Source organism: Vipera berus (genome assembly GCF_964194415.1).
Source record: "Vipera berus genome assembly, chromosome: 16".
Classification (NCBI taxonomy): domain Eukaryota; kingdom Metazoa; phylum Chordata; class Lepidosauria; order Squamata; family Viperidae; genus Vipera; species Vipera berus.
In genome coordinates this window covers 2,739,424-2,755,631 of record NC_138219.1, presented here as the reverse complement: position 1 = coordinate 2,755,631, position 16,208 = coordinate 2,739,424, and the positions used below count along the sequence as shown (strand labels likewise).

Below are 16,208 nucleotides of genomic sequence, written 5' to 3'. Positions count from 1 at the left end.
AAAGCGGAAGTGTCCAATCTTGGCAACTTTTAAGCCTTTCCCCAGCCAGCACGTATCCCCTTTTGAAAAGCTTCTGCCCGGCAAAGTCAATGGGGAAGCCAGATTCACTTAACAGCCGCCTGACTAACTTAACAACTGCCGTGATTTGTTTAACCACTGTGGCAAGAGAGGTTGTAAAACGGCGAAATTCACTTAACAGCTGTCTCGCTTAGCCACGGAAATACTGTGGTCGTGATTCGACGACTACCTGTGCGTTTATTTTTTTTTTGGAGGGGCGGGAGGAAAAGGGTCAGGGCAAAGCTGGGCAAATACCAGACAGGCCAAAAAAGGAGAAAAGAGGTAAACACACACACACACACACACAGAGAGAGAGAGACAGAGAGAGAGAGAGAGAGAGAGAGAGAGAGAGAGAGAGAGAGAGAGAGAGAGAGAGAGAGAGAGAGAGAGAGAGAGAGAGAGAGAGAAAAGAGAGAGAGAGAGAGAGAGAGAGGGAGAAAGAGAGAGAGAGAGAGAGAGAGAGGAGAAGAGAGAGAGAGAGAGAGAGAGAGAGAGAGAGAGAGAGAGAGAGAGAGAGAGAGAGAGAGAGAGAGAGAGAGAGAGAGAGAGAGAGAAAGAGAGAGAGAGAGAGAGGGAGAAAGAGAGAGAGAGAGAGAGAGAGAGGGAGAAAGAGAGAGAGAGAGAGAGAGAGAGGAGAGAGAGAGAGAGAGAGAGAGAGAGAGAGAGAGAGAGAGAGAGAGAGAGAGAGAGAGAGAGAGAGAGAGAGAGAAAGAGAGAGAGAGAGGGAGAAAGAGAGAGAGAGAGAGAGAGAGAGAGGAGAAAGAGAGAGAGAGAGAGAGAGGGAGAAAGAGAGAGAGAGAGAGAGAGAAAGAGAGAGAGAAAGAGAGAGAGAGAGAGAGAGAGAGAAAGAGAGAGAGAGAGAGAGATGCACAGACCCTGCCTTCTTCGTGGCTGCTTTCCCACCCGCTTCCCATGCCAGGGGGTGCCCGGTCAGCCGCAGCTTCCCGATGGCCATTCATTAATCCGACCTGCCCTCTCCATTTCCTCTCCTGGCTTATAAAAAGGCTCCTTTCCTTGGCAGTAAGAAAGAAGACAGGAAGAAGAGCGGGCAGACATGGCGCCTGCGAAGGGACAACGCCGCCTCTCCCTGTGCCCAGGCCCTCCGGTGGCCACCATCCCCTTCGGAGACCTGCTGGAGGAAGTTGGCAGCATGGGCACCTTCCAGATGTTCTCTGTCTTTTTCCTGTCCCTCCCCGTCCTGTTCCTGGCCAGCCACAACCTGGTGCAGAACTTCAGCGCGGCCACGCCAGAGCACCGGTGCAGGCCGGGCAACCTCTCCCAGCAAGAGAACCTGGTCCCTCTCGGACAGGGCCTGAAGCCGGACGGTTGCCAGCGCTTTGCTGGGTGGTTGGCGCCCAACTCCAACGACACGGCGGGCAGGGAGGTGGGACTGGAGGCCTGCCGGGACGGGTGGCAGTATGACCACAGCACTTTCGCCTCCACCATCGTGACGGAGGTATGTTCGGAGGTCGCCTCCAGCTTCTCCTATTTATTTCTGTTTCGTTCATTTCTTTACTTATTTAGTCAGTCCTTCCATGGCGTATGTCCTACCTGGGCTTGCAGTATGTACCTAAATTAAGAATAACAATAAAAGATGACCGTTAAAAAGATCGGCATTCAAGATACCGATGTCTAGGCCAGGGGTGGGCAACCTTGGCTCTTTGATGACTGGTGGACTTCAACTCCCAGAATTCCTGAGCCAGCATGGGGGGGAACTATGGCTCCTTTATGACTCGTGGACTTCAACTCCCAGAATTCTTCAGCCAGCATGGGGGAACTATGGCTCCTTCCATGACTGGTGGACTTCAACTCCCAGAATTCTTCAGCCAGCATGGGGGGACTATGGCTCCTTCCATGACTGGTGGACTTCAACTCCCAGAATTCTTCAGCCAGCATGGGGGAACTATGGCTCCTTCCATGACTGGTGGACTTCAACTCCCAGAATTCTTCAGCCAGCATGGGGGAACTATGCCCCTTCATGACTCGTGGACTTCAACTCCCAGAATTCTTCAGCCAGCATGGGGGAACTATGGCTCCTTCCATGACTGGTGGACTTCAACTCCCAGAATTCTTCAGCCAGCATGGGGGAACTATGGCTCCTTTATGACTCGTGGACTTCAACTCCCAGAATTCCTGAGCCAGCATGGCTGATCTTGGAAACCTCTCCCTTTCCCCTCAGCATGGCTGGCTCAGGAATTCTGGGAGTTGAAGTCCGCCAGTCATAAAAGAGCCAAGGTCGCCTACCCCTGGTCTACATATACTGCTCAAAAAAATAAAGGGAACACAAGATAAGACATCCTACTATTAAATACAGTACATTGTGTTGTTTAAGTGTTCCCTTTATTTTTTTGAGCAGTATATATGTATGTATGTATGTATGTATGTATGTATGTAAAGTCAGATACAGAGTCAGATACAGGACCAGTATACAGGTAGTCCTCGGCTTATAACCAAAACTGAGCCCCAGATTTCTGCTGCCGAGTGAGACAGTTAAGTGAGTTTTGCACCATTTTACGACCTTCCTTGACATAGTTGTTCAGTGAATCACTGCAGTTGTTAAGCTAGTGGCCCAGTGTCCTGGTTCCGACTAATGAAACACTTCAAAGAATCTTCAGGCATTGTTTATTCCAAAAAGCCTATATTAATGAGAACAAAGTGTCGGCACAGCATGGAAGGATGCCAAAATCCGAATTCCCCTCCCTTCGGCACCTAATATCTGGCACAATTCCCTCCTCCAAATTACCAGTCATAAATCACGTTCTCCAATCCGTTTGTTAGGCAAAGCTTCCCTTCCCTTCCCTTCTATTACGTGCCATTTCTTATCTTATTAAAAACAACCGGGGTAGCATTCTCCTCCCTGCTCCCCCCAGCTTCATCTAATTCTCAGAGCAAAACAATTTAAAGGAAAAGGCTGCCTCTTATATTGTCAAAGCAAAAACATCCAGCGTTTGCAGCGTTGACACACAGTTGTTGAGTCCATCTGGTTTCCCCGTTGACTTGGCTTGTCGGACGGTTGCAAAAGGGGATCACGTGACCCCGGGACACTTCCGCGGCCCAGTTCCAAACGGTCCGTGGACCAGTACTGGGCCGCAGCCCGGTGGTTGCGGACCCCTGCCTCTGTGCCATTTCCCCCCTCTTTTGCTAACGGTTCTGCAGTCTGCAGGTAAGTCCTTGACTTGCCACAACTGGGACAAAAATTCCCCGTGCTAAGCCAGGCGAGACATGCCCAATCCTGCAACCTTCTGCGGCTAAACGAATCACGGCGGCGGTTAAGAGAGTCACCTCGTTGTTAAGCGAGTCTGACTTCCCCCATTGACTTCGCTCGTCCGAAGCCAGCTGGGAAAGCCACAAAACGGGGATTGTGTGACCCCGGGGGATGCTGCAAACCGTACTAAACGTGGGCTGGTTGCTCAGTTTTGTAGGGGATGCTGCAATAGGTCATAAGTGTGAGGACCTGCTGTAAGTCGCTTTTTTCCAGCGCCGCTGTAACTTTGAACGGTTGCTGACCGAATTGTTGTTAAGTTGAAGCACTTTGGAAGGAACAAGGTGGCCCAAAGTCACTCCGGAGTTTCCGGAGATGTTGTATTTACTGTTTATCCTTCAAAGGGCTACCCTGGAAGACCCACGCACACACCCAAGCAAAATTGCCCATCCCCCTCCGTCCTGACCTTGCTGATCTTTAGAAAAGCATGAAAAGAATGACTTATTTTCACCCTCCCCGCCCCAAAGTGTGTGAGGATCAGGATGATTTAAATTCCCATCAAGAAGGCAGGGATGCAAGCCTGGTCACCTCTTATTCAGCTAGTTTTATTTTGATGGTTTCTTTATGCTAGCCAGCATAAAGCATGGTGTGGTCTGAGCTGAGGAATTCTGGGATTTGAAGTCCACGAGGCTGAAAGGGGCCGAATTTGGAGAGGCCTGCTTTAAAGAAATACATAACTATTCCCGGGTTCCGAGCAGCCGAGCTTAGCCTGTCGCAGAGACCTGGGTTTTCCCGAAACTGGCTAAGCGTGTTGTGAGAATTCACCTCTTCTGTCTCCTGGCAGTGGGACTTGGTCTGCCACCTGCAGCCTCTGAAGAGCCTGGCCCAATCCCTCTTCATGGCGGGGGTCCTGGTGGGGGCCTTCATCTTGGGAGACCTCTCGGACAGGTAAGAAGCTCAGATGGGCTGTAGGAAATTTCACAAACAAAAGAAAAGAGGGATAGAAATGGCAGAATTCTGCAAGGCTGGAATTCGATAAATCAGGAATGTATCCTAGGCAGTCTGAACATTGTCTTGTTATTCATTTATATCCTGCCTTCGATTGTTTTTATGAATAAGGCAGCAAACATGTCCAACACATATCCCACACATGCTCTCCTCCTATTAGCCCCAGAACAACAACCCTGTGAGATAGGCTGGTCTGAGAGAGAAGGACGGGCCCATCGAACCATAGAGTTGGAAGGGACCTTGGAGGTCTTCTAGGACAGAGGTCCCCAACCTTTTGGGCACCAGGGACTAGTTGCATGGAGGGCGGGGGGTTTCCACGGACCGGAGGGTGCATGGTTTTGTGTGCTGCCTGCATCCCACGGATGGGGCTTTCCTCGTTTGTGCGGACCGGTTGCTGGCATGTCGCGGCCTGATACCGGTCCACGGACTGGGGGTTGGGGACCCCTGTTCTAGTAGTCCAACCCTCCCCTGCCCAAGGCAAGAGTCCTTTTACCCTCCCAAAGTCACCCAACCAGTTCTTCATGCCTAGGACTAGAACTCTCCGTCTCCTGGTGATTGTCCCAAGGTCCCCCAGCTGGCTTTGATAGCTAAGTTGGGACTAGAACTCTCCGTCTCCTGGTGATTGTCCCAAAGTCACCAAGCCAGCTTTCATGGCTAAGGTGGGACTAGAACTCTCCATCTCCTGGTGATTGGCCCAAGATTCCCCAGCTGGCTGTCCTAGCTAAGGTGGGACTAGAATTCCCAGTCTCCTGATGGTTGACCCAAAGTCACCCCACTGGCCTTGTATCTAACGCGGGATTAGAATTCACAGTCTCCCACTTTCTCGCCTTCACCACTAGGCCACGTTGGCTCTCAACGAAATAAACATAGAGGAGGAACCAGTTTGGCTATGGAAAGACAAGGACGGGGTCGGAGACTTTTACACTCTCCTTTCGAATCCTGTGCAAAATCCCCCCCCCAAAAAAACCTAGGCCCTAACAGACACGTCCTAAACCTGCCTGTAACCCTCTTGGCCACAGATTTGGGCGCCGGCTGATCCTCATTTGGTCGCTGCTGATGGTGGCTGTCATGGGCACGGGGGCGGCCTTCTCCAACAGCTTCCCGACCTATTGCGTCTTCCGCTTCCTGAGTGGAATCGGCATCTCCGGATTCCTGCTGAATTATATCTGTTTAAGTGAGTGCTGGGTAGACCGGATGGGAAGGGGGACGCGGGGGAAGATGGGGGGGGAAGGTTAGGCTTAGGGCAGAGGTTCTCAAGCTCAGCCACTTTGAGCTGGCTGGGTTTCAGCTCCCAATAATTCTCCAGCCAGCCTGCTTTAGAGCGTGTAAACAACGTGCCTGCCGGCTGGGGAATTCTGGAAGCTGAAATCCACAGCACTTGAAGAAGCAAAGCTTGAGAGACACCGGGTTGAATGATGGCTTGGCAATTGGTATCATCAAAGCCACCTGCAAGGAGCGGGATCGGTTAGCGGCCTCAAGGGGACCCCCTCCAACTTCTGGTAAAGCAGAGTCGTAGACCGGTGTGAATCCTCAGTGCTCTTTGAGTTTGGTTGTTTTCTGGCAGAGGTTTCATCACCAAACTCGGTAGCCTCATCAGTGCTAGCACCGGTGGTGGTGATGATGATGAGGGGGAGGGGGAGGGGAAGGAGGCAAGGGAACTGCCAGCTGCTCCTCCTCCTCCTCTCCACGAATCCCCCTCCCTTCTAGCCCTGATGATGTTGCCTAGTTGGGTCATGAAACATCTACAAGAAAACAACCAAGTTCAGAGAGCACCAAGGACCCCACAGTCCTTTCCTCCTCCTCCTCCTCCTCCTCCTCCTCCTCCTCCTCCTCCTCCTCTACAAACCCCACTCCCTTCTAGCACTGATGATGTTGCCTGGTTGGGTCATGAAACATCTACAAGAAAACAATGAAATTCAGAGAGCACCAAGGACCCCACAGTCCTTTCCTCCTCCTCCTCCTCCTCCTCCTCCTCCTCCTCCTCCTCCTCCTCCTCCTCCTCCTCCTCCTCCTCCTCCTTCTCTCCTCCACAAACCCCACTCCCTTCTAGCACTGATGATGTTGCCTAGTTGGGTCATGAAACTTCTACAAGAAAACAACCAAGTTCAGAGAGCACCAAGGACCCCACCGTCCTCTTCCTCCTCCCCTCCTCCTCCTCCTCCTCCTTCTCCTCCTCCTCCTCCTCCTCCTCTCCACAAACCCCCCTCCCTTCCAGCACTGATGATGTTGCCTAGTTGGGTCATGAAACATGTACAAGAAAACAACCAAGTTCAGAGAGCACCAAGGACCCCACGGTCCTTTCCTCCTCCTCCTCCTCTTCTCACAAACCCCACTCCCTTCTAACACTGAAGACGTTAGCTAGTTGGGTCACGAAATGTCCTCCAGAAAACCAGCGACTCAGAGTTCAAGCTTGAGCTACAAACCTTCCCTTCTGTCGTGGATTGGTCCTCCCCTTGCTGGGGTCTGAAATTTCACTTTGCCTTCCTCTTCCTCTCCCAGGTCTGGAGTGGGTGCCCACCAAATACCGTGCGGTGGTGGTCTCCATCCAGAGCTACTGCAGCACAGCTGGGCAGCTGCTGCTGGGAGGCTTGGCCTACGCCATCCGCGACTGGCGCTGGCTGCAGCTGGCCATCTCTGCCCCCTTCTTCGCCTTCTTCGCCTATTCCTGGTGAGTCCCCAGTCTTCCCTTTGGGCCAGAACGTCACCTTAGTTGCAAGGGAAGCTGCAGGCCTCTGGCTGTGTCCAGATGTTCCTATAACCGTGGTGGCAAACCTATGGCACAGGTGGCACGCAGAGCCCTCTCTGTGGGCACGTGCACCATCGCCCCAGTCCTAGGCCTTCAGCTGGGTTTTATAAAGCCTTTTCGCTTTAGGCCTCCACCTCCATGTGCAAAAAAAAAAAGGTTAAATCAATCAATCAATGTCAACTTCTCGCAGGGAAAAAAAAGATCTCGCAAAGTTGGAATTGATTGGTTGAGCTTTTTAGTGCCACCCAGTCTGCCGTTACCACTGCAGCCACGCCCACCCTATTGGCCACGCCCACCCAGCACCCGACGATACATAACTGGGTATCGGGTTGCAGTTTGGGCACTCGGTCTCTAAAAGGTTCGCCATCACTGCCCTGTAACATCAGCTTCTATTTCCCCAGGAAACCACAGGTAGTCCTTGACTTATGACCACAACTGAGACTGGACCTTCTGTTGCTAAGTGAGGTGGTCATGAAGCAAGTGGCCCCTCATTTTAGGACTCTTTTTTTTGCCATGGTGGTTAAGCGAATCACAGCCAGTGTAAAGTGAATCCTGCAGTCATTAGGGGAATTATTTGGTCATTAAGTGAATCCAACTATCCCTGTGGACTTTGCTCATAAGAGAAGGGAGCTGGGAAGGTTGACCCCGGGATGTTGTAACCGTTGTACATATGTACAGTTGCCAAGCACCCAAATTTTGAGCATACGACACAGAATGAACTGTTATAAGTCGAGGACTACCTGTATACGCTTTTTAAAACCACAAAGCAGCTCCGCCTGGCCACTAGGCTTTCCCGCGTGGAGAGCAAGACAGGAACAGAGGCATCCCAGACCCCCCCAAGCAACTTCCAGCCTCCTAACCTGACCTTCTTCACAGGTGGCTCCCGGAGTCGGCCCGCTGGCTCCTCATGAACAACGAACGTGAGGCCGCCCTGCGCAACCTGCAGCATGTAGCCAGGATCAACGGGAAAGCTGCAGCGGGAGAAGCCGTGGTCCTGGAGGTGAGGAGCAACGAGGTTTCCCTGATGTGCAGTGCACGCTCTCTATGGGTTGGTCTGGCCCTTCCCGACAGAACATTACCCCAGCCTAGTGTTCATCAGCCTTGGCCACTCTTAAGATGAGTGGACTTCAAATCCCAGAATTCACCAGCCAGCGTGTTAAGAAGCATTGATCTAACTCTATCCATCCATCCATTCATCCTTGTTTCTCAAACTTGACAGCTTTAAGATCTGTGGACTTCAAATCCCAGAATTCCCCAGCCAGCATGTTAAGAAGCACTGATCTAACTCCATCCATTCATCCATCCATCCTTGTTTCTCAAACTTGACAGCTTTAACATCTGTGGACTTCAGCTCTCAGAATTCAACTGCCACGTTGGCTAGGGAACTCTGGGAGTTGAAGTCCATACATCTTGAAGTTGGCAAGTTTGAGGAACTCCAATCTGGTGCAAACTATCTATGATGTAACATCTTCTTGAATCCAAGCTGACTCCTGAACACCACAGAACTTCACATCCGGGCAATTTTTCCCCCCGACAACAAACACTATTGTCTTTTTCTGGAATAGTGTTCAACCTCCCAGTCTAACGTACATTCCTAGGATCCTATGATGGTCTCCTAACTGAGGGCTAACCAAGTCCAACCTAGCTTGGCACTGAGGACCAGTCCGGATCCACTATACTTTAGAGCAGGGGTCTCCAAACTTGGCAGTTTTAAGACTTGTGGACTTCGACTCCCCACGCTGGCTGGGAAATTCTGGGAGTCGAAGTCCACTCGTCTTGAAGTACTCGAAGTTGAGAAACACTGCTCCGTGCAGGAAAAACTGTCGCGTTCATCCTTGCATCATCTTCTCCCCCTGTAGATGCTGGAGACTCAATCGGGGAGTAATTCTCCAGGACGGGGCAAGCATTCTTGCTTGGACCTCTTCCGGACTCCTGGACTGAGACGCATCAGCTGTTGTCTCATGTTCATCAGGTATGGCGAAGACATCACAAAGGAAGGATGGAGGGTGGATGAAGCAGATCCGTCTTCTCCAAAGAGAGGACCTTCTCAGATTGAGAAGATGGCAACTTCCATCTTCTCCAGCCAACAAGGAGACCCTCAACCCAACACCAGCATTTCTAACCAGTTGTGGGACTCCACCTAGATATCGTCTAACCCAGTATTTGTCCTTCTCAGCTTCTCCATGAACATGGCCTATTTTGGGCTCTCCATGGACCTCTCCATGTTTGGCCTGAACCTCTTCCTGGTGCAGCTCTTCTTCGGAGCCATAGACCTGGTGGCCAAGATGGTCTGTGCTCTGGTGCTCAGCTACGTCGGCCGACGCATCATCCAATCCGTTTCCCTCATCCTTGCAGGAATGTTCCTTTTGGTCAGTCTTCCTGTCCCTTCCGGTAAGAAACGAGAAGGAGTGTCCACCTTCAGGGGGTCTACTGGCAGGTGTAATTTACTTACTTCTAGCTATGTTTCTGGGAAAAGACAGGATTAAAAGCAGTTTCCAAAGCTGGGCAACTTTTAAGATGTGTGGATTTCGACTCCCAGAATTCCCCAGTCAGGCATGTTGGCTGGAGGATTCTGGGAATTGAAGTCCACACAACTTAAAAAGGCCAAGGTTGAGAAATATTGATCAAGAGGCTACTGAGTGTTGTTTAATGTTAGGAATAGGCCAGAATTTGGTACTGGAAACCATCAGAGGTTCTCCAGTATTGCTTGGCTGGGAGGGTGGGAGCGTCCCCCTCTCCTTATCCAAGATGGCTGCCATTTGCTTAGGGATTGCTTTTCCCGAGAGGACCACCTTTGATCCAACTGTGGTTCCTTCTGAAATGGAGATGTGAGGAATAAAAAGAATTCAACTCCAAAGATGTTGGAAAACAAAACAAGTTTTATTAAAGCTTTTGCAAAAGCGGTGGAACTCTTGTAATGGCAAATCCCAGAGTCCACACCTGAAGCAATTTTTGCATAGGTTTTTATACCCTGTCCCGTACATCACGCCACATCCTTCCAAAGTGAGTCCGGTTGATAGGCCCACCTGGCCACTTGCTTTCCCACCGCCTAGCAACCATTACAATTACCAAACCCTCCAATTATTAGATCAAATGCCCTTTTGCTTCTATCTTATCTTCACTCCCTTTTCTGTAACATCCTGCTAACTTGGGGTATAGCCTTGTCTACAAGGTGAACTGTTACCCAGGCTGGATAGTTGCAATTATAAAAGATTTATGTCTTCCCTTGTTTTTCTATAAGAATGCCTGCTTTGTATCTAGAAGCTATGTGTGTAACAGAGTTCATGCTTTGGTGAAACATGCCTGCACTTTGGTTCTTAATTATACTTTAAAATACTAACTCTAAGCAGTTTTTATTTTATTTTTATTTATTTTATTAAACTTATATACCGCCCTTCTCCCGTAGGACTCAGGGCGGTTCATAAGGTTTTTTAAAAACAATACAGCAAATTACAAAAATTAAAAACAATTAAAATGATTACATTAACCTTGAAATAAAAACCCCAATTAAAATACAATTGAAACCCCAGTTAATACTCTCAGTCCAGGCCAGAAAGCTCAAAGAGCCAGGTCTTCAGGTCCCGGCAGAATGAGCGAAGGTCAGGGGCATATAAAGAATAAGCCTTATATAAAATGAATTCATAAGCTATATGTTATTCTACAATAGTGTGCACTATTCTAAAAGTATCCTTTAAGTCAGTATATATATTTCTCTATTTCTTCATCTTATTATATGTCCTTTCCTAAATGTATCTTAGGTAAGTGCCTCTATATGCCTATTCCTTTAACAGAATTGGAAAATTACATGTACATTTCTCACAGAGACCAAGCAGAACAAATGTTGGTGCATCCCGCTGCGTTCTTAGACAAGAGAATATGTATAGCGTAGGGTTGAACTGTGGGGTCCTTGATGTTCTCTGTTGTCCTGGGGACATTTCAGTATCAAACTAGGCAACATCATCAGTGCTAGAAGGGTTTGTGAAGAGGGAGGAGGAGGAGGAGGAGGAAGCATCTCCCTTGCTTACACTAATCTCAGTGGGCACGTATCTTCACCACCAAACAGCCCAGGTAAATAATGTCCTGAATAATAATTAATCAATGACAAAATAAGAATATATGCGTGCGTGCTAGTCGTTTCCGACTCTAGGGGCCGGTGCTCATCTCCGTTTCAAAGCCGAAGAGCCAGCGCTTGTCCGAGGACGTCTCCGTGGTCATGTGGCCGGCACGACTAGACGCCAAAGGCGCACGGAACGCTGTTACCTTCCCACCGTAGTGGTCCCTATTTTTCCACTTGCGTTTTTACGTGCTTTCGAACTGCTAGGTTGGCAGAAGCTGGGACGAGTAACAGGCGCTCACTCTGCTACGCGGCACTCGGGATTCGACCCGCCAAACTGCCGACCTGATCGACAAGCTCAGCCTCCTAACCCACTGAGCCACCGCGTCCCTATATATATATATATATATATATATATATATATATATATATATATATATATATGTATATATATGTATGTATGTATGTATACATCCCAAAAACGGATGCGCGACAACTCAAAGAAATACGGCAGACCTCAACAAACAGATCTGAGCATGCTCCATGAGCAGAGTGCAGACACCAACAGTATAAACGGAATCTCCCCACCCCAGCATCTCCATCCTGATGACGTTGGCAGTTGGCCAACGAAAGTTTGATTTTTCAGCAATAAAAACTGTTTTAGTTTTTAATTCTATCCAAGTGTTCATTTGTTTGTTAATTTTAACATGCCTGGGATTCGTATTTTTAATCTTATCAAGGAATATATATGTGTGTGTAAAAATTTTTTTTTGGTTTGTTAACAAAGAATTAAAGGGAGACTGATATGCATTTCAAACTTATTTGTTTTCGTCAGTCAGCCATACCCTTCTGAGATTTGAACCTGGGCTAATAGGCAGTTGTTTTCACCTCTAGGCCACAGGCTCTCTCTCGCTTTGTCAACTGAGAAGCAAGGGGGATATGTGTCAAATGCTTGTTAACTATTTTAGATTACCTTGCTAGGTATATATATATATATATGTATGTATATGTATATAGATTACCTTGCTAGGTATACATATATATATGGATCTTTTGTCATTCGGGTTTTTTCCCACGTAGAATTGAAGGTGTAAGAGCTTACACCTTCAATTCTACGTAGGAAAAAACCCGAATGACCAAAGATCCACCTGCGAAAACCTCAGAAAACATATATATATATATATATATATATATATATATATATATATATATATATATATATATATATATATATATATATATATATATATATATATATATATATATATATATATATATATGGGATCCTTGGCGCTCTCTGAGCTTGGTCGTTTTCTTGCAGACGTTTCGTGACCCAACTAGGTAACATCATAACCATAATCCTAGCACTGATGATGTTACCTAGTTGGGTCACGAAACGTCTGCAAGAAAACAACCAAGCTCAGAGAGCACCAAGGACTCCATTTTTTAATTTCTTATTTTGTCATTGATTATTACCTAAGACATTATTTACCTGGGCTGTTTGGTGGTGAGGGCACTTACCCACTGCGATCAGGGCATGCGGGGCAGATGCCATTTTGTTTTGCACGGGATGGTCAAAAAAAGGCAAGATGGCAGCCAGGAGGATGACACCGAAGCCTCTCCTGGGTTTTTATATGCATTAGGTGCACATGCCATGCACATCAAAACCAGGTGGAGCTGTGACCCTCCTGTTCTGGTGGCCATCTTGACTTTTGTGACCAACTCTGCAGGTGCCCCTTGTTCCGCATCAAATATTCTGCGTTGATAGCTCCTCTAGAACGTATTTTGGGCAGTTCCTGAGAGTTTGATGCACTGTTTCTCAGCCTTGGCCGCATTAAGATGGGTGGACTTCAACTCCCAGAATTCCCTAGCCAGGGTGGGAGTTGAATTCTGGGAGTTGAAGTCAACACATCTTAAAGTTGTCAAGTTGTGAGAAACAAGGATGGATGGATGGATGGATGGAAGGAATGAGTGAGTTAGATCAGTGCTTCTCAACATGCTGGCTGGGGAATTCTGGGAATTGAAATCCACCCCCTTAAAGCATGTTGGCTGAGGAATCCTGGGAGTTGAAGTCACCCCTCTTAAAGCACACTGGCTGGGGAATTCTGGGAATTGAAATCCACCCCCTTAAAGCATGTTGGCTGGGTAATTCTGGGAGTTGAAGTCCACCCCTCTTAAAGCATGCTGGCTGGGGAATTCTGGGAGTTGAATTCCCACACATCCTAAACTAGCCAAGGTTGAGAAACACTGTCTCAGGACCATGTTGGAAGAAAACTAACCAGGTTATGCTCTCAACCCACCTCCATTTCTTCTAGACATGTTGATGGTGCGTCTCGTCTTTGTGGTTCTGGGCAAAGGGTGCTTAGCAGCATCTTCCATGTGCCTCTACCTGTACGGAGGGGAGCTCTTCCCAACGGTGATCAGGTAAGCAAATAGGTGGAAACCATGTTGGGGGGAAGCTCACTTCAGGGTCCCCTTTACAAGACATCCTGGCTCCCTTTCCAGATCCATCCGCCCTGGATTCTCCTATCACCTTCATGATCAAGCAGGCAGGGGATGATAGGAGTTGTGGTTAATCCCCCTGGAGGACACTTGCTTGCTGTGTCCCCCAAAAGATCAGTCTAGAACTGAAGAGTCCTGGCTTGAATCTCAGCGTGCATTCAGATAGCCTACTAGACCAGTGTGTCTTACCTCAGCAACTTTAAGAGGTTGTGGACTTCAACGCCCAGAATTCCTGGAAGCTGGCTGGGGAATTCTGGGCATTGAAGTCCACACCTCTTAAAGTTGCTGAGCTTGAGAAATACCGCATTAGATCGTTTTTCTGGTTCTGGGTGCGGAGGAAACATTGCCTACCTGGCTGTGTGTGATCTGTAGTTTGCGTGAAGCTACAACAGGCTTTCACCCGCCTGGTGGAGGACCCCGGGCTGGGTGACTCAACCTAGCCCACCTCACAGGGTGGTTGTGCAGGGAAAGAGGACAAAGTAGGGCCAGCGGGGGCTTTAAAGATCTCTGTGGGTTTTCCTTCCCAGGCAAACAGGCAGCAGCTTCACCACAGTGATGGCTCGGCTGGGTGGCATCATAGCCCCCCTGGTGTTGATGGCCGGGGACTACCAGCCTTTCCTGCCCCTGGTGCTCTTTGGGGTGACGCCCATTGTGTCCGGTGTTTCGGCGGTCTTCCTCCCTGAAATGTTTAATGTACCTCTGCTGGACACAGTGGCGGAGGTTGAAGAGAGGTGGGTCTCTCTCCCCCCCCTTCTTTTTCTCCCCCTGTCTTTCTCCTATTCTACTCTCTATTCTCTTCTATTTCTATATTTCTCCTCTTGTTTTCATTCTGTTGTTTTCATTCTCTTCTCTTCTCTTCTCTTCTATTTTATTCTGTATTTTCTACTCCATTCCATATTTTCTATTCTATTCTATTCTATTCTATTCTATTCTATTCTATTCTATTCTATTCTATTCTATTCTATTCTATTCTTTATTCCATATTCCATATTCTTTATTCCATATTCTATTCTATTCTATTCTATTCTATTCTATTCTATTCTATTCTATTCTATTCTATTCTATTCTATTCTTTATTCCATATTCCATATTCTTTATTCCATATTCTATTCTATTCTATTCTATTCTATTCTATTCTATTCTATTCTATTCTATTCTATTCTATTCTATTCTATTCTTTATTCCATATTCCATATTCTTTATTCCATATTCTATTCTATTCTATTCTATTCTATTCTATTCTATTCTATTCTATTCTATTCTATTCTATTCTATTCTATTCTATTCTATTCTATTCTTTATTCCATATTCCATATTCTTTATTCTTTATTCCATATTCTATTCTATTCTATTCTATTCTATTCTATTCTATTCTATTCTATTCTATTCTATTCTATTCTATTCTATTCTATTCTTTATTCCATATTCCATATTCTTTATTCCATATTCTATTTTATTCTATTCTATTCTAGTCTAGTCTAGTCTAGTCTTTATTCCATATTCTTTATTCCATATTCTATTCTATTCTATTCTATTTTCTATTCTATTCTATTCTATTCTAGTCTAGTCTAGTCTAGTCTATTTTCTAGTCTAGTCTAGTCTATTTTCTAGTCTAGTCTAGTCCATATTCTATTCTATTCTATTCTATTCTATTCTATTCTATTCTATTCTATTCTATTCTATTCTATTCTATTCTATTCTATTCTATTCTATTCTATTCTATTCTATTCTATTCTATTCTATTTTCTATTCTAGTCTAGTCTAGTCTAGTCTAGTCTAGTCTAGTCTAGTCTAGTCTATTTTCTAGTCTAGTCTAGTCCATATTCTATTCTATTCTATTCTATTCTATTCTATTCTATTCTATTCTATTCTATTCTATTCTATTCTATTCTATTCTATTCTATTATTTCATTCCGTATTTTCTATTCCATTCCATATTTTCTATTCTATTCCATTCCATATTTTCTATTCTATTCCATTCCATATTTTCTATTCTATTCTATTCTATTCTGTTCTGTTCTGTTCTGTTCTGTTCTATTATCCTAACCTACCCTACCCTACCCTACCCTACCCTACCCTACCCTACCCTACTCTATCTATCTGGTTTGATGCCTTTCCTCATTTTGCAATTTCCTGCTGCCCATGGGTTCCTATCTCTGCAAACATTGATTTTCTGTCTTTCTTTTTTGCCAAGCAGCCTTCTCCCTGGCTCGAGTGGGGCCTCTTTTTTCCAATAACGTCTCTCACCTCCCCTTTCTTCTTTCTGCTAATAAAAATCTGCGGCTTGTAATGGCCTTTTAACATCCGTCTCCCCAGGGCTAGATGGAAATCCAAAGCCATCCTGGCCGAGGCACCAGAAAAGAGCTCGGCGTCTCCCGTCGTCCTGTCGACCCGTCTTTGAGCTTCAACGGGAATCAGGATCTGGCATCTCCCACTGGCCTTTGCAGGATCAGGACCCTGAGGCCAGCCATCTGCCGTTGGGCCCTTCCAGCAGGCTAGCCGGCTACCGAGATCGCTTCCCAGCTCCATTTTGGGAAGGAAAAGCGACAGAGATAAGGTTGGCATTTGCAACGGAGAACATTCGAGGTCCAAGATATTCTTCTGGCATGTTGAAGCAAATGGACTTTCCTAGTTGTGGT

The 16,208-nt window shown here is 46.9% G+C and overlaps 1 protein-coding gene across 1 annotated transcript; it reads left to right on the top strand.

Annotated features, from left to right (window-relative positions):
- Nucleotides 1–1,111: 1,111 nt before the first annotated feature.
- Nucleotides 1,112–15,970, top strand: LOC308675596 (solute carrier family 22 member 6-B-like; the record flags this gene model as incomplete). Its single annotated transcript, XM_081341040.1, has 10 exons — nt 1,112–1,513; nt 4,104–4,207; nt 5,287–5,441; nt 6,767–6,935; nt 7,890–8,013; nt 8,873–8,985; nt 9,190–9,404; nt 13,383–13,491; nt 14,097–14,300; nt 15,886–15,970. 10 exons carry the CDS (start codon nt 1,112–1,114, stop codon nt 15,968–15,970), a joined length of 1,680 nt encoding a protein of 559 aa, XP_081197166.1.
- Between the last annotated feature and the right edge of the window lie 238 nt (nt 15,971–16,208).